Genomic DNA, 21,225 nt, shown 5'->3' with positions numbered 1-21,225 from the left:
AGGACCAGTGATAAAAGGAGAAACTTGGCCAAACAAAAAGCTGAAGCTCAAAGGAGGCTTTATGGTCAAAATTCAATAAAAAGGCTCTTACCAGGTTCCTCAGACTGGGAACAGCAGAGACATCAGTTAGAGAGGCGGAAAGAAGAGTTGGTATGAAAATTTTAACAATATACCTACAATTTGAATTGCATAATTCATTGGTCAGATTTTATTTGTAAAATTTCTTCATTTCTAGAAAGAGAGACTCGCTCAATTACGAAAGCAGATTTTAAAAGAAGAACATGAAAATCGGCATATGGGGAATTATAGGTAACTGTGCTTCCATTTTCTTATAGATTGAAGAAATGTCAAAACAACTATTCTACATTTTTAACCTTTTAGACTTATTTTGAGCACTGTTTATTTCATTCCTGCTAGCCAGTGTCATGGGTGGTTGTATGAGATCTTTTAAATCTGATACTATCCTGTGACCTTATTTACTTTTTTTTTTTTTTTAAAGATTTTATTTATTTATTTGAGACAGAGAGAATGAGAGAGAGAGAGCACATGAAAGAGGGGAGGGTCAGAGGCAGAAGCAGGCTCCCTGCCGAGCAGGGAGCCCGATGCGGGACTCGATCCAGGGACTCCAGGATCATGACCTGAGCCGAAGGCAGTCGCTTAACCAACTGAGCCACCCAGGCGCCCTGACCTTATTTACTTTTAATGTAGTATTTTGAGAAAGTCAGGTTTTAGGTCTCCTAGTTTTCTTTCTGTCAGTTCAGAGTGGTTGCTCTACTTTGTTTAAACTCAGATATATCAGGAACCAGGCAAATAATGAAAATATTTGAAGGAGGCAGGTATGAGGCAATACAGAGGGGTGTGGACTGTGTTGAACTGGAACCCCTCCATAGAATCCTTTGACAGGATAAAAGAGGACACCCCCTCTAAATTCCTTGTGTTCTTGGAAAGACTGCTCCTCTTCCCAAGCTTGATGTTAACTTAACAGAATTAGGAGGACTGGGGGCCACAGAGCTTCTCACACCCCTGGTAAAACATTCTTTTCTGCCTTAACACCATCAACAGCAACTCTGGGAACACATTCTTCTCATTCTACCTCTACCCTCTTCTCTTCTTTGGAGAGGCACATTCCACCACCCCAAAAGAGAATACCAAGATGAACACCTGTATTCTTGTATATGTCAGTAACCACACCGTAATTGCACACTTCCAGATTATCCCTCATCACCTGCTCTCTCCCATGAAGATATTTCTTCAATATGCCCGATTGCAATTCTCCAACCACCGCTCCACAACCAAACCCTTATACTATGATTTATGGAGCCTCATTGTTTAATGACCATTCTCTAGATAAACTTTAATTTGTGTAGGTAACTGATGAAAATTTGTGTCAATTTCTTATAACTGCATTCATCTTTATTTCTAGCACCTAGTAAAGTAACTGGCAGAGAGGAGGTGGTCAAGGAGTATCTATGTAATTGAACTTAACTCTTGCAATGCAATAGCTTCTTTTAAACTAGTTGGTTTATCTGATTTATTGTAGACGAATTTATCCTCCTGAAGATAAAACTCTGCTTGAAAAGTACGAAAATTTGTTGGCTGTTGCCTTTCAGACCTTCCTTTCAGGGAGAGCAGCTTCATTCCAGCGAGAGCTGAATAATCCTTTGAAAAGGATGAAGGTAAAGGAATGAATGTTTATAAAGAGAAAAATGAATGAAGCTAAATGATATGTCTTTAAAAACAACCCACTTTAGTCCCACATACAAAAACATTTGTTTTAAGATGCACTTTCCTTCTATTTTAATAGTTGGTAGCATTTCATAACCAACCAAGTGATTTCATAAATAAGATGTCTAACAGGACAAATTATGCAGTAGAGAATGTTGTTATTATGTTGTAATATCAATCTATTGTAATAAACATGTCTTTTTACAGAGGTGTGTATATGTAACTGAATAAAAAAAATCCATTGAATTAACCTAGTGTTTTGCGATGCTCTCATTATTTGGATTGTAACTAACATTATACAGTATTTTTTCCCCTGATATACTGCATAGACCTGGCATATGAGAAATAATTAAAACACACACACACACACATACACAGTAAGCTCTTTATCAAAATGTCTTACCAGTTATCTTTTGTAGCATAATAAACCATTTGCTTGCTCATATTCTGTAATCTTGGCTGGGCTCAGCTGAGTAGTTCTTCAGCTTGGCCTGCTTGGAGTGAATCATAGTTGCATTTATCTGGAAGCTCAACTGGGGCTGGAAATCCAGGAAGGCTTCACTCACATGTCTGGTGTCTCAGTTAAGATAGCTGGAACATCTGGGGAGCTGGCTCAATGTCTCTTTCTCTTTACATGATTTCTTAGCAAGGTACCCAGATCTCATAACATGGTAGCTTGGAGTTTCAAAAGGAAGCATTGCAAGAGGACAAACCCAGTGTGCAAGTGCTAATCAAGCCTGTGCTTGCATTGTGCTTGCTAAAGTCCCATTGGACAAATAAGTTTATGTGGACTCATTAAATTGTACTTTATATTACTGGACATTTCACTACAGTGATAACCTCCCATTTCTTGTATACCCTGTTATATTGAGTGATTCAAAAATGATAAAGTTCATTATAGGTAGATTTTGCTATGGTCTTTTCACTTAAATTCTGCAACAAGATATAGAGCCACTTTTGAACTGGCTACACCTAAGAGACAGAAGCAGAAGGAATAATGTATACCTCAATGTTCTTTTCCTCCAAAGTCTTTCTTTTGACATACACAAACGTTTCCACCAGTAGAATTATATTCTGTGGACCTTTTGTTTTTCTTGATCAAGACAGTAGGAGACCTTTGTTCATTTTCCATCACCTCTTCTGTACTGTTATTTGTCTCTCCGGTGGATACTGCATCAGTTTCATCTTCTCATTACTCTTCTCCCCTAACCGTACTTTTTCTGCTAGAAAACCTAGGCATTTTGGAGCCAGATAGACCTACATTCAAATTCCAGCTCCCCCATGTGTTAATTATGTAACCTTAGACTAAACTATTTGATCAACAGTTTGCTCATCATTAATACAGTAGTATTAAAACTATACTTGACAAGTTGGTGGTTAAAATAAAATTGAGGGGTGCCTGGGTGGCTTAGTCGTTAAGCGTCTGCCTTCGGCTCAGGTCATGATCCCAGGGTCCTGGGATCGAGCCCCGCATCGGGCTTCCTGCCCCGCGGGAAGCCTGCTTCTCCCTCTCCCACTCCTCCTGCTTGTGTTCCCTCTCTCGCTGTGTCTCTCTCTGTCAAACAAATAAATAAAATCTTTAAAAAAAATAAAAATAAAATTGAGGTTAATTAAAATAGTCTACTTAAAGTACTTGTCACATAATAGGCTTCAAATCTTAATTCCCTTCTTCCTTGTCTTCTTCAAAATCTAGTTTAAATGTCACCACTTTGCCTGCCCTGGTCCATTCATTTGTGACCCTCTTCTTGCACAAGTATCACACTATCTTCAGTACTGTTGTTTTTGGCCTTTCTAGGTCCTTTATGCTTTGATATACATTTTAGAATTGACTGGATTTTAAATTTTGATTAATTTTTGTATTACAAAGTGGCTGCTGGATTTTAATTGGGACTGTGAGGAATCTATATTAACGGTAATATTAACAGTACTGAGGAATTAACAGTTCCGAGTTTTCTGATGCATAAATATGGCATATCTCTCCATCTACTTGAGTCTTTAATTACTCCGCTGTGTTTATAGCTTTTGGTGTATAGTTTTTGCACATCTTTAATTAAATTTATTGGTAAGTATTTGATGTTTTTGCTACTATTGCCAATAATAGAGTTTTAAAAATTTTTCATTTTTAAATTTGTTTTCAGGATGTAAACATCCGATTTTTTTGTATATTCCCCTTGTATCTAGCAATTTTTACATATTATATTTTTATTAACTGCCATCCTAAATTAATTTCTGATTTTTATTTGGTTATTTAGAAGTTTTTTGCTTAATTTCCATACATTGAAACTTTCTTGCTTTATTTTTGTTAAAAATTTCTGGTTTAGAAAACATTCTGATTTTAATATTGTAAAATGAATGGATGCTTGCTTTAACTCACTAGAGTACTTATTTTGTGAATGTTCCAAGTGTTTGTGAAAATAATGTGCTACTTCTACAGGTTATAGAGTTTCTACATGTCATAAGTAAATTTGGCTATTAGTGTTGTTCAAATATTCTATATCCTTTCTGATTTTTTTGGCCTACTAGTTGTAGCAATTACTGAGAGAGATTGTTAAAACTTGCAGCTGTGATTGTGGATTTAGTTCTGTCGATTTTTGTTTCATATACTTTGAAGTTACGAAGGTGTCTTTCTAATGAATTCATCCTTTCTATTTTGTCATTATGAAATATTTACCTTTCCCTTCGATAATATCCTGTGTCGTAAGTTTGCTTTGTGTGGCTGATGTAGCCAACTAGTTTCTTATGCTGCTGTTTGAATGACATATCTTTCTATTTATCCACTCATCTGTGTTCTTATATTTAAAATATCTCTGGTAAATACCATTGTAGTTGGGTCATATTTGCTTTAAAATTCAGTCTGACACTATCTGTCTCTTAATCATTTCACACATTTACTGGTATAGGTGGGTTTATGTCTTCCCTTTTGCTCTTTGTTCTCTATTCCATCTGTTCATTATTTTTTTGTTGCTCCCTTTATTCTTCTGGAAAAATCAATTAATTTTTGTTATACTATTTTATCTTCTCTTTCGGCTTTTAGTTATATTGTAGCATAATATTTTTAAAAAGAAATTACAATATACATCCTTAAATGATAATAACCTTGAATTAAGGATCTTGGAATTAAGGATCATAACAGTTTAGTTTCATTTAGTGCCTCCCTCTGACTTTGTGCTGTTAACATATATTTTACTTTTACTTATGTTAAAAACCTCAGAATACATTGTTAGTATTGTCTAAGCAATCAGTGGTCTTTAATAGTTTTCTAACTAGCCTTTCCTATTTACTCACATATATACCCTTTCTTGTGTTCTTCATTTTGTCATGCAGATTCATGCTTCTAACAAGGGTTATCTTTCTTCAGTTTGAAGAAACTTTCTGTAGTACTTCATATTCCTTGTAGTTGATTAATTTTCAGTCTCTCTTGTTTTTTGGTCAGAAATTCTCTTTCATTTTGTCTTTTTAAAGTGGAGTTTAACTGGGTATAGAATTCTATCTCGGTAGGCTTTTTTTCTTTTTTTCTTTCAGCACTTTTGTAGATGTCACTTATTTTTCTTCTGGTTCCTATTGTTTATATTCAGAATTCAACCATCATTATTTTTGTTTTCCTTCTAAATGTAATATGTCTTTTTCCCTGGCTGCTTTCCCCCCCCCCCCCCTTCCCCGGCTTTTTGACTTTGATGTGTTTATGTGTGGCTTTCTTTGTATTAATCCTGCCTGTAATTTTCTCAGTTTCTTGAAGCTCTGGCTTAATTTAGTATTTCATTGGTTTTGGAAAATTCTCCTCCATTATTTCTTCAGATATTGCTGCTGCATTATTTTGTTTTTGTCTCTTTATGGGACTCTAACTACACATATATTAGGTCATTGGACAGCATCCTGTGTTTCCTTGATACTCTGTTCTATTTTTCCTTTCTTTATCTTTCTTTGTGCTTCAGTTTGGATAACTTCCACTGACATATCTTTGCTCTGCCCAGTCTGTCTTAATATCTTCTTAATTTTTTATTATATTTTTCAACTCAAGAATGTCCATTTGGTTTTTTTTTTTAAGATTTTATTTATTTATTTGACAGAGAGAGACAGCAAGAGAGGGAACACAAGCAGGGGGAGTGGGAGAGGGAGAAGCAGACTCCCTGCAGAGCAAGGAGCCCGATGCGGGGCTTGATCCCAGGACCCTGGGATCACAACCTGAGCCGAAAGCAGACGCCTAACCAACTGAGCCACCCAGGCACCCCTATCCATTTGGTTTTTTAAATCTCATTTCTCTGTTGAAATTCTGCGACTGAGCCACCCAGGCACCCCTATCCATTTGGTTTTTTAAATCTCATTTCTCTGTTGAAATTCTGCATCTTCCATTCCTTTTTTTCATTTTTCATCAATTTTCTTTAATATGTATATAGTAGTTATTTTAAAATCCTTGTTTGTTAATTTTAACATCTGGATCATTTAAGGACCTGCTCTTTAAAATGTTTTTTTTCCTTTTTATCATGGGTCACATTTTCCTGTTATTTTGGATATCCTACAATTTTTATTTGTTTGACAGTGTCTATAAAAGCCTCATTAAAATTGAACTGATATTATTTTCTCCAAAAAAAGGTGTATCTTTCTTCTTTCAGGGTGCTAAGGTAAGGGGCTAATCACTTTCAGCCAAAGAAAAGTTGAACAAAGCAAAAATCAACAAGTGGAACTTCATCAAACTTAAAAGCTTCTGCACAGCAAAAGAAATAACCAACAACATGAAAAGGCAACCTGCAGAACAGGAGAAAATTTTTGCAAACCATATATATGATAAGGGGTTAATATCCAAAATATTTAAAGAACTCATGCAACTGTATACCAACAATAACAAAAAAGAATCTAACTAAAAAATGGGCAGAGGAGCTAAACGGACATTTTTTTCCAAAGAAGACATCCAAATGTCCAACAGGTACATGGGAAAATGCTCAGCATCACTAATCGTCAGGGAAATACAAAGCAAAACTACAATGAAGTGTCATCTCACATCTGTTAGAATGGCTATCATCAAGAATACAAGAGATAGCAAGTGTTGGTGAGGATGTGGAGAAAAGGGAACCCTTGTATACTGTTGGTGGGAACATAAATTGGCTCAGCCACTATAGAAAGCAATATAGAGGTTCCTCAAAAAGTTAAAAATAGATCTAACATATGATCCAGCAATTCCACTTCTGGGTTATACCCAAAGGAAATGAAAACAGGATATCAAAGCAATAAATTCACTCCCATGTTTATTGCAGCATTATTCACAGTAGCCAAGATTTGGAAACAATGTAAGTGCCTGTCAATGGATGAATGGATAAAGATGTTATGGTATATATGTACAATGGAGTATTTTCAGCCGTGAGGAAGAAGGAAGTCCTGTCATTGTGACAACATTGATGGACGTTGAGAACATTATGCTAATTGAGATAAGTCACACAGAAAAAGACAAATACTATAGGATTTCACTTTTATGTGGAATCCAAAAAAGCCAAACTCATAAAAATAGTGAAATGGGGGGCACCTGGGTGGCTCAGTCGTTGGGCGTCTGCCTTTGGCTCGGGTCATGGTCCCAGGGTCCTGGGATCGAGCTCTGCATCAGACTCCCTGCTCAGCGGGAGGCCTGCTTCTCCCTCTCCCACTCCCCCTGCTTGTGTTCCCTCTCTCGTTATGTCTCTCTCTGTCAAATAAATGGATAGAATCTTAAAAAAAAAAAAAAAAAGTGAAATGGTGGTTACCAGGGTTCAGGCATGGGGGGATAGGAGAGAGATTGTTTAAGGATACAATCTTGCAACTAGTAGTAAATAAGTCCTAGAGATAAAATGAACAGTATAGTGTATATAGACAACATTGCATTCTAATCACCAGACTTGCTAAGAGAACAGATATTTATTATTCCAATCTCAGAAATGATAATTATGTGATGTGATGGAGAAGCTAACTATTACTACACTGACAATCATATTAAATACATAAATGTGTCTTTGCACAATGTTATATGTCAAATTTATTTCTAGTAAAAAAAAAAAAAAAAAAAAAAGTTGAACTTGGTCCAGTCTGGGCTGTGGTAGTTTTAGTGTACTGTCTTCTTTCAAGGGTCCGAAGGATGAACTTTATTCCATTTATTACAGACCTCATTTTCTATTGGTATTAAGACTACAGAGGAGTATTACTGGCTTTCACATGCCTCTGTCTTCCTACTCCTCTACAAACTCACTAAAATTGCTGTCAAAGAGACCCAGCAGGTGAAGAGAACAAGCTCTGTGGGGCGATTCTAGATGTTACACTAGCCCACATGACCATTGAAAACTCTATTAGATTCTCTATCCCAGCCTATTATAGACGTGGTCTCTGCCCATCTGTGTGCAGACTTGACAAATGATTCCAAAGTAGAAAATGGCTACTCGTATCTGCTTACCTAGAACTTTTCCCCCTCTGGTATTTAGTTTATTTTACACTATTTATCCACAGTTTTCTGATGTCTTAAAAAAAATATGATTGTTTAGTTTATCTTTTTCTAGTTGCTATAATGAAAGTATTATCTATTATGATCTTCTTTCTCCTAAGCAGAAACAGAACTCTTTGAGTTTCTTTTTAACTATCTTGTGTTGCTGTCACAGGAATTCATTGTTGGATTATTATTTAATCAAAACATTATAGCAAAAGTATTTTGGTATTTTAATAGCTAAGCTCTGTTGGACTGGGATGGAGAGTAACTTATTTTACAAATTTCCATTGCACAGTAAGATTTCTAGTTTCTTCAAAAATATTTTTATAAGAGACACTGAAATATGTCATAAATATATAAATGGAGATGTGATATTTTTATAGGTTGAATAAATAACTCAAGGAAGCCATTGATTATACCTCTTTCAGTGTAGCTATTATACTCTATTTACTCTGGTTTGCTCAAAATCTATTTCAGTATATGTTTTTATAACTTTCCCCTTGACATCACAGTGACTCTAGAAGAGCAAGTATTATGCTCATAGAATGAAAATCTTTCATAAAGTTCTAAAGATACTCTTGCACAATAGTTAAAATTTTGAAAGAGTTACCTTAAATTGTGCCCATTTACCAAATACTAACATTAGATCATTCTAAATGAAACTATTAGGCCAATCATCAATTTTCTTCTGAAGTCATATTATTTTGCACTAATTAATATAGAAATGATTGATGAAACCGTGCTCTGGAAAACTAGAGTGAACTTCTGGAAATTTTAAAATGTTCAATAGGCTAATTTATTGAAGTATTGTACTCTAAGATTTTAATAGTGTACTAGAACGTAAGGATACATTTGTTTATGATATTAATGCATAATAGATTTCAGCTATGTATTGTTTAAATTGCCAGATTTTAGTGAAGGTTTCTTCAAGAGATTTTTTCATAACTCTTTATTTCTCATTTGATCTGAGCAATCTTCATTAAATAGTTCCAGGACTCCTTATTGCACACTATTTTATGGAGATGAATGATCTTGGAAAAATTCTAGAGTCCATTAGTGATCACAGTTTTAATATTTTTTTAAAGGAAGAAGATATTTTGGACCTTCTGGAACAATGTGAAATTGATGATGAAAAATTGATGGGCAAAACTGCCAAGCCTCGAGGACCAAAGGTGCTGTTCCTATACATTCTTTACTATCAAAGTAGATGCTACTAAGTACAGTTGATTTTACCTTTATAGTTCTTACTGTAAGAATGACTGATGCCACTTTCAAGGAACTGTATGGACTGTGTGTCCAGCGTAGATAGAGTTAGGGAGATATACTCAGGAGAAGTTTTGTTATGTTAGTTTCTCTCATTTTTAATTTTTTTGTTAAGATTTTATTTATTTATTTGACAGAGAGAGAGAGGGCTAGCACAAGTAGGCAGAGTGGCAGGCAGAGGGAGAGGGAAAAGCAGGCTCCCTGCTGAGCAGAGGCAGAGAGCCCAATCTGGGGCTCAATCTCAGGACCCTGGGATCATGACTTGAACCAAAGGCAGATGCTTAATGACTGAGCCCACCCAGGTGCTCCAAGTTTTCCTCATTTTTTAATTCTTTCCCTAATGCTAGTGAAAACCCTATGAGTTAGGACCAAGAGGGACTTAAAACTAGTACCCTTATTCTATACTCAGTATTACATTTTTCTCATATCTCTAGACATACAATTATCAGAGATGTGTAGCATTATAGGTTAGGCAAATCATGACTCTGGAAATCCTCATGGGGGGGGCCCACTTATTGTTGACTCAGTAACATTGAATTGTGTTAGTTAAAATAGGTATGGTTTCTAGGAATAAACAGAAAGCTCTCATGCAAGCAAAAATGGGCAGGTGTTTGCTTTACCTTTATCCTCTCTTTAGTGATGATCTACATGTTCCTTTTTTTATATGTTAAAGGCCTTGCTAGTAGAGTAGGAAAATGGTGAATTTGCAAAATCTTGGAAAGTTTTTTATTCAGTTGTCATCGTTGTTGTTGTTGTTGTTTTAGTTTACATTTCAGCAATACAAAGCTATCGCTATGTCCTTATACACATCATCATGCTCTGTCATGCTTTCATGCTTTTTCCATGCCTCTGGAATGCCTTCCTATTTTAAAAAAATATCCATTCATTGCTTGATTACAGATCCCCTTCAGTGAAATCCCATGGTAACCAAGGGCTTCATGATGGTGTATGCTAGCATCAGAGCATTTTTGTTTAACAGAGAACAAGAATCTAGTGTATAGTGACAGGAACCTTTCCCAGCAGGAGTAAGAGGCATATGGTTTGTATAATAAATAGTCTCTTAAAATGACTAAGTCATAAAAATGTCTTGTTCTTGGTTGTGCACATTCTTTCCGAAGTGAAGCTGGCCTACTTCCCTTACCTTTTATTCCCTGGGCTGGCATCCTTGGAAACACATTGATTGGGAGGTTTGGAGACAAGTAATTCTAATGGAAATATTGGAACATAACAGCAGGGCATTTTGTATCATTACAGATTTACCCTTCTACATGGCACCTAGCCTCCAAAAATTCTTGCCATGCTGATTTTTACATGATACCACTTATTTTATGTAGCCTGGGCAATGAAGAGCAATGTTCCTCCATTATGGCCAGACCTATAAGTCAGATTTAGAAATCCTACGAGAAGAGGCATGAGCTGTTCAGAACCAATTTGGAAAGTATACAATTAACTAAAAATTTTTATTTGGAAAAATATCCACAGCAAATTAGACGTGAGGAATACCTTGCTTTGGGTTACACATTATCTGAGTGGATAGGCTCATAGGCTGTGTTTAATGATGTAGCCTTACTATACTTACAGTAATTTATCTTATTTTATTTACAGTGGGTTTTTTTTTTAAGATTTTATTTATTTATTTGAGAGAGAGAGAACGAGCAGGGGGAGGGACAGAGGGAGAAACAGGCTTCCCACAGAACAGGGAGCCCAACGCGGTACTGGATCCCAGGACCCCGGGTTCAAGACCCGAGCGAAAGGCAGCCGCTTAACCGACTGAGCCACCAGGCACCCCTTTCCTGGCAGTGGTTTAACTGGCTGCTGCTTTCTTACTCTTTCTGCCTTTCTCCCCCCACCCCCGCCCTTCTCTCTTCTCTCTCTCACAAGCTACACACACACACACACACACACACACACATTTACTGAGTGACTCTGCACATCAATGATACAACAAAAGTACATGTCTGCGTTTTGATAAGTAATGAGTAATCTCTCTGTATGGAATGAAGAAAAGCTGATTACGTCTCTGATTTTTATATTTTCATTTTCATCTCAAATACTTTATTTTGTTATTCTTTGTGGGTACTCTGGTCATTTCCTCAAATCACGCAGAAACAGCATTTTCCTCATCACGACTGAGCTGTGTAGCATTGAAGAAGGACCATTTGGCCGAAGCAGAACCATCAGTGACTAGCACGGCGGCCAACGGCAGCCTGGAGGCAGTCATGCTTTGGGGGGTTTTCAGGCTTTGGTGAAAAGCAGCAAGCATAAGCGGGAAATTAAGAATAGTAGCTCCTCATGCTAATAATTTATTAGCAGTGTTGTGAGTTCTGACAGGAGAACCCATTTCCCTCTCGTTTAGCCTCTGTCCTCCATGCCTGAGAGCTCTGAGGTAATGAAAAGACAGAAATACTACAGCAGTGACAGCAGTTACGACAGCAGCCGCAGTGCTTCAGAATCCGAGGACAACGAGAATGAAGAGTACCAAAATAAGAACAGAGAAAAGCAAGTTACGTATAACCTTAAACAGTCCAACAACTACAAATTAATTCAGCAATCCAGTAAGTTAATTTCTTCTGATTCCGTTGTTATGTGAAGAATTATGGAACGGAAATTACTGAGCTCAATAAAAGACCTTGGGCCACAAGAACCCTTGTCGTGTGTGAGGGGACCTGGACTCCATCCCACTTCCTTCCCCCACCTGACCTGGGCACACCGCACAGTCCCTTCCAGGGGCTGCAAATGGAAAACAAACAGGCTGAATGAAGGATCTCTGCGAGTCCTTTCTTCTCTATTTCATAGTTTTTATGAAGTCCTGGATTGTTGCATGGATTCTGTGAAATGGGCCTCATGGCTGCTGATCTGCGGGCTGCATTCTCTTTTAAGACAGTTATGTTCCCTCGTTTCATTTCCCCCCACCTTGCCTCCCTTTTGGTCACCAGTTTTATTTTATATGCTCACCTCTTCTTAAAAAATGTGTGTATCTCTCCAGGCATTTGACTTGAACCTCTCTGTGAGCCACGCAATTGTGAAATAGTTGAGGTTTTGTTCCCTCCTGTTTTCATCAGGGCTAAGCACTTAAGTGAGGACTTTTGGGATACCTACAGCAAGTATTCCGGACAGTAACCAACCAGCTGCTCTGTTGGCTTCCTTTCCGCCTTCTTCTTTTCTCTTTCTTCCTTTCTTTTCACATTTTCTCTCTCCTCCATTCTGTCATTCATTCCTTTTTTGATTTCACATATGTCCACAATTCTTTCAACTCCCGAAGTCCAGTGTGGCATTGCTGTTTTCTCAGGCTCATTTGGATCCCTCTTTCCCCATGCTGCCTCCAAGGCAGGGCTTTTCTTAACCCCTATCTCTTTTGTCTCTGCCTCGTCCTCCATTGTCCCAGGGCTCCATGAGAAGGACCAGTTCAGTCACGCAGTAAACACAGCTGTGATCCTTCGTTGATTTCCAGCAATGGTTTACTTAATATGTTAGTTCTCTGGTAATGAAAGTGCTTTAAACCTGGCCTTCCATACTTATGGCAAAATGCCACGAGGAATGCAGCACAAACAGATGAAGATCTTTAATTATCTCTTACCAAATTATCATGAAGACTTTTAATATTCTTTCTTTTCCTTTACTTTCTTTTACTGAATTGTTTTTAAAAAGATACATGCTAATGTTCCTGTCTTTGAGAGTTCATGTGTTTGGAGGGGAAATAATGTATTATATTGCATTTCATTTATTTATTTACTCATTTAAGATGTCTATTGTGAGCACCTGTTCTAGAGTTTGCTAGCTATTTTATCAATTACTTCCTTTTTTCCTTAAAGATGCCTTAAGTACTTTCAGTATGTTTCTGAATGTATGACTCTGTTTCTCTTTTGGAAGCTGACATTGTCTTGTCCAGATCTCATCGGTTGTTTAACCCCTTGTGTAAGGTGTGCATCCCTAAGAGCGCAAGCCAACAGAGGATGAGGATAGGGTTGCGAAAATGTTGCCAAGATTTCTATAGCTCTGACATTGTTCTTTGTTCTCAGACCAAAAATAAATTGAGATCAGAAAAATAGTGCACTAAAAATGTTTTTAAGTGTGAATTCACATTTTAAAGCTAACTTAGCTCAGTTATATATCTTCTTCCTTATTAGTTATATTTTATTTTTATAGTCATTAGGAATTACCACAAAGGTTTCCATTTGTTTTGTACTCTCTCTTTAATATTACACTAAGGAATACCATAGCCACAAAACCTCCTTGAGCTTTCTCTCCGAAGTGATGCTAATGATGGGACAAAATCCAGATTATGTGTAACATTTTCTGGTGTAGAGAGCTAACTTAGGAAATTTACACTTGCTATAGTTTCAGAGATATATTTTGGGTTGATATAAGGTGTTCATATATAAAACTATATGAAAGATTTTTCTCAAATAACTTGTATATGCAAGTTACAACCATTTTTTGCTCATCTACCTAAATATTATTGGCGTATCTAGTGATTTAATTATTCTGTCTGAATTTCCAGTGTATGCAGGGGAAAAATGGGAATCTGTGCTGATTCAAGAGAAAGGATATTTTCCTTCTGCCCCTGGGATCAGGTTATACATGTCCAAACTATCACCTTACGCCCTTGAAGAGAGCAGAAACAAGGTGTAGGTAGTTGCACATGCTTTTGTGTTTTCCTAGTAGCAGATTGACTAGTGATATGTTCCTCACACAGCTCTTTTCTAGAAGCATAGTCCTTTAAAAAAATTGGATGTGACTTTTAGGTTCAGAAGAAGGTTAATAATTGGAAGAAGTGGAAATTTTTTTTTAAACATCTTTTATAGCTTTAATGAGTATATTTTTTATACTCACCAGAACCAAATGGTATTAGGCTCAAAATATCCTATAGAAATACATCCCTAAATATAAGGTTTATGTCCATTGCCTTTAAAAGGCTTAAATTTTTTTCAACGGCTAATGAAGAGAAATATTTGGGCATTCAACCTGCCTTCATGTGAGTTTTATTATATTATTTAATTAATGAAGATTGATGTATTCCCCGAGCAGAGAGAGAATATAGAACAGAGGGTATTTACAAAATGAACTAAAAATGATATAACTGTTGATGATATTGAGTGATATTCTATTTCCCTGTGCCAGGAATCAAAATTTACCTGGAACAGTTGGTTCTCTTTTTTAAATGGTCTCAATATTCATTGGGGGAAGATATTCTTTGGTTTTCCCTCTTTTGTTCTGATAACAACCCTCTAGACCTAGAAATTTTTTTCTTGACTTAAATCTTCTACTATGGGAATTTAAATCTAGGTTTTCTTTTCATTCTTTTCTCCTGTGAATAAGAAGACTACCTGTCTACTACTACTCTTGTAATACCAATTATATATTTAAACTCTATTAGGATAATCTTTATGTCTTTCTTCTGTTTTACTGGTTTTGTTTTGTTTTGTTTTTTCTTACGTGCCCTAAATTCTATAACATCCATTTATTCTGGCCACTCTCTAGACTCCTTTCCATCCCTCCCTATGAATCTTGCTATAAAATATTCTATTTTTAACCTATACACAGATTCTAATAAATGACCAGTCTAATGCAAAGATAGTAGGTGGCATCATGCTATAGAAGGAAAGGGAGGATACTGACATTATATAGGTCAGGACTTAAACCTGATGTTGGCCATTTTCTTGTCATGTGATCTTGAGAAAGTTCTTCTTCTGAGCCTCCAGACAATGCAGATTCCTACTTCAGAGGGTTTCTGTGAGGATTAAGATGAAAGTGTAGCACCTAGCAAGATGCCTGGCTTATAGAAGGTGCTCCATAAATGTTAGTTTTCCTTTCTTCTGGTTCTTTTATGTCATGTTTCAAGAACAGAACTGTTTAAAAAATTGTTCTCATGGTAACCATTCTTAATACATGATAGGGGTTCTGCACCAAATTTACTGTTTAAATTGAAGAATTAACTTCACACTCATATTCTCATGATGATGTCTATGCTTTCACATTTATTGCTGTTTTGCTACCATGTGGTCTAATTGTTAGTTTAAATCCAATACAGTGGGAAACTTACTAACTCTGCTACTGTACTGTCCCTCCTGTCCATTATCATAGGCTCCATTAGGCGCTCAGTCAGTTGCCCTCGGTCCATCTCTTCTCAGTCACCTTCTAGCGCGGACAGCCGCCCCTTTTCTGCGCAACAAGTGATACCAGCATCCCGGCCAACTTCAGGGTCCCGGTCACATTCTTTAAACCGTGCCTCCTCCTACATGAGGCATCTGCCTCACACTAATGATGCCAGCTCTCCTAACTCTCAGATGGTAAGTCACTGATTCTGCTCCTCTGAGATTACAGGAAGCACAATACTCAGGATTTAGATGGCAAAGGGATTGTCTGGGAGGGGGACAGATTGAACCCCAGATCCTTTCTGTAACTCAGCTCATGGTCTTCTGGAATTTGGATTATTCATCTATCTTAACCTGTAACTTAAAAAGCAGACTCCACTATATCATAGAACTTGAGGATGGACACTGAGAATAGCATTTTATTTTCCATTTGCTGATGGTGTAGGATAATTTTGTTGAATTTCATCTGAGTAGGTATATCATTTTGCAGTGTATTGTGCAGTACAGCTGTAAATTTGGGGGAATTTGTTGGACAGTAAATTTTCCTTAATGGGACTCTTGATTAATAGGTTAAAAAAACAAACCATTGATAAATTATCCTTAGAGCACTGAAGTATTAACATTGTTGATAATGTTTTCTTTATATTTAAATTAACATATATCATTCTCTCCTTAGCATGAATCCCAGAGATTCGTGTTGAAGAAGTCAGCGAGTTTATTTTGCAACTAGGCTTACTTGTAGATGCTCAAATAGATATCTCCTTGTACCTTCACATAGGCCAGGGATTTATTTAATTTGTTTATTTAATGTGAATGATGTTCCCAAATAGAAGAGTTTAGAAAATATAAATGAATGAATGAATTTCACTTGGTATCAATCAATAATTATTTTTTCTAATCAAGAATTGCCTAGGGTATATGTAACAAATGAACTGACCAGGAAGTCTTTTTTTAAACACTTATATTTTTATTTTAGTATTTTGAGCTAAATAAACTATAACTGTGTGGAAGTGTGAAAGACACTCTTGGGAAATCGTATCCAGTTAACCCTAAGAATAAATGTAAAAGAAATTATTTTCTTTTTCATTGTTTTTTTTTTAAATTAAAAGTGCATCATTTTTACCTAGAAATATCTTTCAGATTATAGTGGCACAATGAAATAAGACCCCCTCCAAATATCTGTATTCTTTCAAATTTAAGAGTGAGTCTTTGCGGCAACTGAGAACAAAGGAACAAGAAGACGATCTAACAAGTCAGACCTTATTTGTCCTCAAGGACATGAAGATCCGGTTTCCAGGAAAATCAGATGCAGAATCATTACTTCTGATAGAAGATGTGAGTATCTGACGTATATGAAATTTCAAGGAGCTTGCAACTTTATCTTATTCTTCTTAAAATATTAAAATTTATTTCCTGATGGCATTATTCTCAATGACATGGTAAACTTAACTGGTGTTCTTTTCAACCTCCACAAGCTTTAGAAAATACAGGGCTTATATTATTATGATTCATGAGCAGTGAGATCACGTAATCAGTAATGCAAAGTATCTTTTAGTATCTAGTCTTATTTTAATGATGCAATTGCTTCATCAAGTAAGAATAATTACTGTTAAATAATTACTGTTTTTAATGATGGAAGAAATATCAAAGTTAAGCTTCCTTCTGTAAAGATTTAGAAGGATCTAACATGGGATGAGTTGTAATGAAAAAAAATAGGGCCCTGGTTATGAAATGTCAAGAATATTTGAATGTGATACCTTGAATGGTTTTTGTCAAATTGTGAAATGGCTTATGTCGGGTGTGTTTTTCTTCTTATAAACACATTTGCACCACCCAGTGGAACATTCTAAAATGACACAGTCCTGAAAATTCACATTAAAGTCAATGACTTACTCCTATTTTAGAAAGAAGTTCCAAGTTATTCAGATATTTCTGGTGAAAGAGCATTCCTTCAGAGATTGATTTCATTTAAACATCTGTTTCAAATTGACATTCCTAGGTAATCCCTCAGTAACAGAAGATTGTTTTCTGGTTTCCCTGTTTTGTTTAGTTTTGTTTGGGGTTTTGGTTTTTGGTTTTGGGTTGTGGGGTTTTTTTTGGTTTGTTTTGGTTTGTTTTTGTTGTTGCTGTTGTTGTTCCAGAGGAGAAGGCACCATCTAGTGGCCAGTAGTAGGATAAGAACCAGAACGATGCACTTGGCATTTTTCACATTTTATCATTACTTTAGACCTGTCTGAAGCAACGGTCTTTCTGAAACAAAACAAACAAACCAAAAAGCCCTACAACAAATAATAACAAAAATTTAACTTTCTTAATTTAAAAAATTAATAGTGGCAATTTCTATTTTGTAATCATGCCTTAGTTATGAGCAAAATCCCCAAATATTATACATTATTTTGTTATATGAATATTTTAAAAAGTGAAAATGGTATCTTACTTACAAACGAGCTGATATTTGTTACATCAAGGAAAAAGGAGGAAAAATTAACATTAGTTGTAAAGCATTATGTAGATGTGTTTTTATTTACATGCTATTTTATTCAGTCAAGTTCTTTTCTAGGTAAAGACAAAAATTTTGTACCATTTTACATATATTTCTTAGAGATATTAGTTATAGACCAACCTTTTGAATCAGGTAGAAGAAAAATCAGATAATCAGAAAGTAGAACTAATATTTGTGGCTGATGTGATTGTTTTATAAAGAATTGGCTTATATAATTAGTAAAATATAATGGGTAATTATATAAGACATTAGGTTGTTTACTATATGTTTACTATATGCAGCAAATATTTTAATTTGTTTGCTACAGTATATATTACTAGAATATATATTTGGAAATTTTGCAGATTTGTAACAATAAAAACCCAATAAAAACAAAACAAAGGCATAATAGAATCCTGATTACATATAGGCTATCTTCTAATGTATTGTTCAATATTCTGTTATTATATAGGGTGATGTGTTAAATATAGCTCTTAGAATTAAAATGGAAAATCTGTGTTTTGGGCTACTTCCCAAATCCTATGTACCTGAAGACATTTGACTTCCATTTATTAGAGACTGTGTGCTTTTTATATCAAGAAGAGAAAACTTTGGATTCTGATGGCTTCTTTAACTTAGAAATCTTTGCACATGTCTTTATGAAAGTAGACATTCTTTATTGCAAGTGATATTACAGTGCTTCTGTTTCACAAATAAAATTGGTTTCAACCCATTCATTTGCTCTTTGTTACTTTTGAGGAAAATTTTAGATTAAATTTCTTAATGTTTCTTCCCCAAAACAGATCATTGATAACTGGAAGTATCATAAAACAAAAGTGGCTTCATATTGGCTCATAAAATTGGACTCTGTAAAACAACGGAAAGTGAGTAATGCCAAAAAATAGGTTTGCCCTTTGGGGTTATGTATTAAGATCATTAAACTATATTCATAATCAAACTATGTTCATGTTTATTTGTTTACTCATTTCTTTACCAAATATTTATTACACAGCTACTATGTTTCAGGTACTGTTCTAGGTTCTGAGATTAAAAAAATGAATTTAAGAAAATTAAGCCCCGTCATCTCATAGAGCTTATATTTTAGTTAAGGTGTTTGATAATAAACAATATGTACTAGAATGTAGGGTAGTTTTAAGTACCAGGAAGAAAAATAAATGAGGGTGAAAAATAGAAGGTAACCGTAGAGCAGAGACCTAAAGGGAATAGTGCTGTGCAGATCCCTGCAAGTACAATGTATCAGGAGGAGGGGAGAGCAGTTACTGAGGCCCTGAGTCACAAGTCAGCTTGATGCGTGCATGAGGCACAGAAGGCATCATTTCATTCCCTCATGTATGGGATAGTTGGCCTTTGGCGTTCAGGAATGAAGTGGTGGTGAACACTGAAGTGGGATACATGGGCAGGGGTCAGATCACAGCTTCAGAGGCTGTATAAACACCATGGGTTTTATTCCAAGTGATGGGAAGTTGCTGGAAAATTTTGAGCAGAAGAGTTATGTAGTCTGGTTTACAATTTAAAAGGATCACAAGAGCTTAGAGAATAGAACTGGAGGAGAGGGAATGTAGCAGAATAGAAGTAGAGACCAACTAGGAGGTTTTTGGAGTGATGGAGGCAAGAGCTAATGGTTGCTTAGCTAGGGTGGTAACTGAATGGGCAGATGCTGGGGAAGAGCAAGGGTTTCCAGCTATTATTACTGTTGTTTCATTTTACTTTGATTTTGGTTTTGGACTTATTAAGCCTGATATATTGATTAGACATCCAATTGAAGGTATTGAGTATGTAGTTGTATATGTGAGTTTTTGAGTTCAGAGCTAAGGTTGTGTATGGAGATAGAAAATTGAAGAGTCAACTAGGATATTTAAACCGGCGGGACTGGATGATTACCTCGAGAGTGAATGTGGTCAGAAAATAGAAGAGCTTTAAGAACTGAGACCTGTGTCACTTCTACATGTAGAAACCAGAGATGGGTGTGTATGTGTGTGTGTGTGTGTGTGTGTTGGGGGGAAGGCGGATAATTTAAGGGGACTGAGAAGGAGCAGCCAGTGAGGCATGAAAAACCATGAGAACTGGGTGTCTCTGAAGCCAAGTTAGGAAATTATTTTAAGGACAGAGTGATCAGTGGAGTTGGATGTAGCTGCTAGGGGCTGTACGATGAGCAGGAAGACCTGACTGCTGTTTTTGGCAATGTGGAAGTTAGTAGTTACCTAATCATAACAATTCTGGGGAATGGTAGGGAGTAAAACTTGAGTGGAGTTGGTTCCAAGGGATGAAAAGCACAGCTAGCACAGGCACCTTTTCAAGGAGTTTTGCTGTAGAGAGGAAAGGGAAAATATGGTAGCTGGAGAGCGACGTGGGTTAATGACAAGGTTTTGTTTGTTTTTAAGATGAAGATATTTGCAGTTGTTTGTGTGCTGATGAAAATGATCTAGAAGACAGGAATGGCACAGGAAAGAGAGGTGATAGAAAATCCTTGTGTAAGTAAGCTGGGATGGTTTGTCCTAACCAGGAGCATTTGTTCTCATAGGAGGGAAGGCAGGGTCTGGCCTCATGGAGGGAAGATGTAAAGGTTTTCTTCTGATGGGGAGGGGCTTTTAGGGATTGAAGGAGACAGTAAAAGGTATGTGATAGTCATCTTGGACAGGAGAGGGGAGTGGCCAGCAGCCTGAGCAGCCCATCAAGTGCATTGCAACATCATTTTGGAGGAGGTATACTATTTTGTAGCTTTAATGAAGTTGTATTCCTTCAGGAATGCAAGCTATCATTTCCTCTTCTAAGATTTATTGCTAATAAGCTGAAAGTTGACACTGATCAAATGATGACTTTTAAATTATATACTTTTATCTGAGTGAAGTGAACTTACAATTTTGCATTAACACATTCAACAAATAATTGCTTCGTGTTCTGCCACGTGCCAAACACCAGGCTGCCATCGAGGAGGGTATAGCAAAGCTGGTACAGCGGTAGACTGAAAACATACTATAAGTTCTGAATACATGTTTGCCAAGTCACTGAATGTGGCCTTGATTGATTAAAATAAGGACTTCTTATTAGAATTGGAACCCTAAATTTCCTCAAGTCCATGTACTTTTTGTAATCTAGAAGGTGAAAGACTGTAGGTAAGTTGCTAATTAAAATAAAATATCCAGAAGCAGATTACAGTGTTTATAAGACATTAATATATGATAAATGTGACATTTTAAAGC

The 21,225-nt window shown here is 36.3% G+C and overlaps 1 protein-coding gene across 1 annotated transcript in view; it reads left to right on the top strand.

Moving 5' to 3' along the window:
* Positions 1-21,225, top strand: part of TTLL7 (tubulin tyrosine ligase like 7) — a 92,980-nt gene that overhangs the window by 29,509 nt on the left and 42,246 nt on the right. Inside the window, exons 10-17 of the mRNA XM_021690142.1 lie at positions 3-150; positions 236-309; positions 1,541-1,676; positions 9,250-9,336; positions 11,784-11,982; positions 15,512-15,717; positions 16,723-16,857; positions 18,808-18,888. Coding sequence (XP_021545817.1) covers positions 3-150; positions 236-309; positions 1,541-1,676; positions 9,250-9,336; positions 11,784-11,982; positions 15,512-15,717; positions 16,723-16,857; positions 18,808-18,888 — 1,066 coding nt within the window. The remainder of the gene's footprint in view (positions 1-2; positions 151-235; positions 310-1,540; positions 1,677-9,249; positions 9,337-11,783; positions 11,983-15,511; positions 15,718-16,722; positions 16,858-18,807; positions 18,889-21,225) is intronic.

Source organism: Neomonachus schauinslandi, chromosome 4 (genome assembly GCF_002201575.2).
Source record: "Neomonachus schauinslandi chromosome 4, ASM220157v2, whole genome shotgun sequence".
Lineage (NCBI taxonomy): Eukaryota > Metazoa > Chordata > Mammalia > Carnivora > Phocidae > Neomonachus > Neomonachus schauinslandi.
The sequence above is the reverse complement of the archived record's forward strand: the minus strand, read 5'-3'. Positions and strand labels throughout refer to the sequence as shown.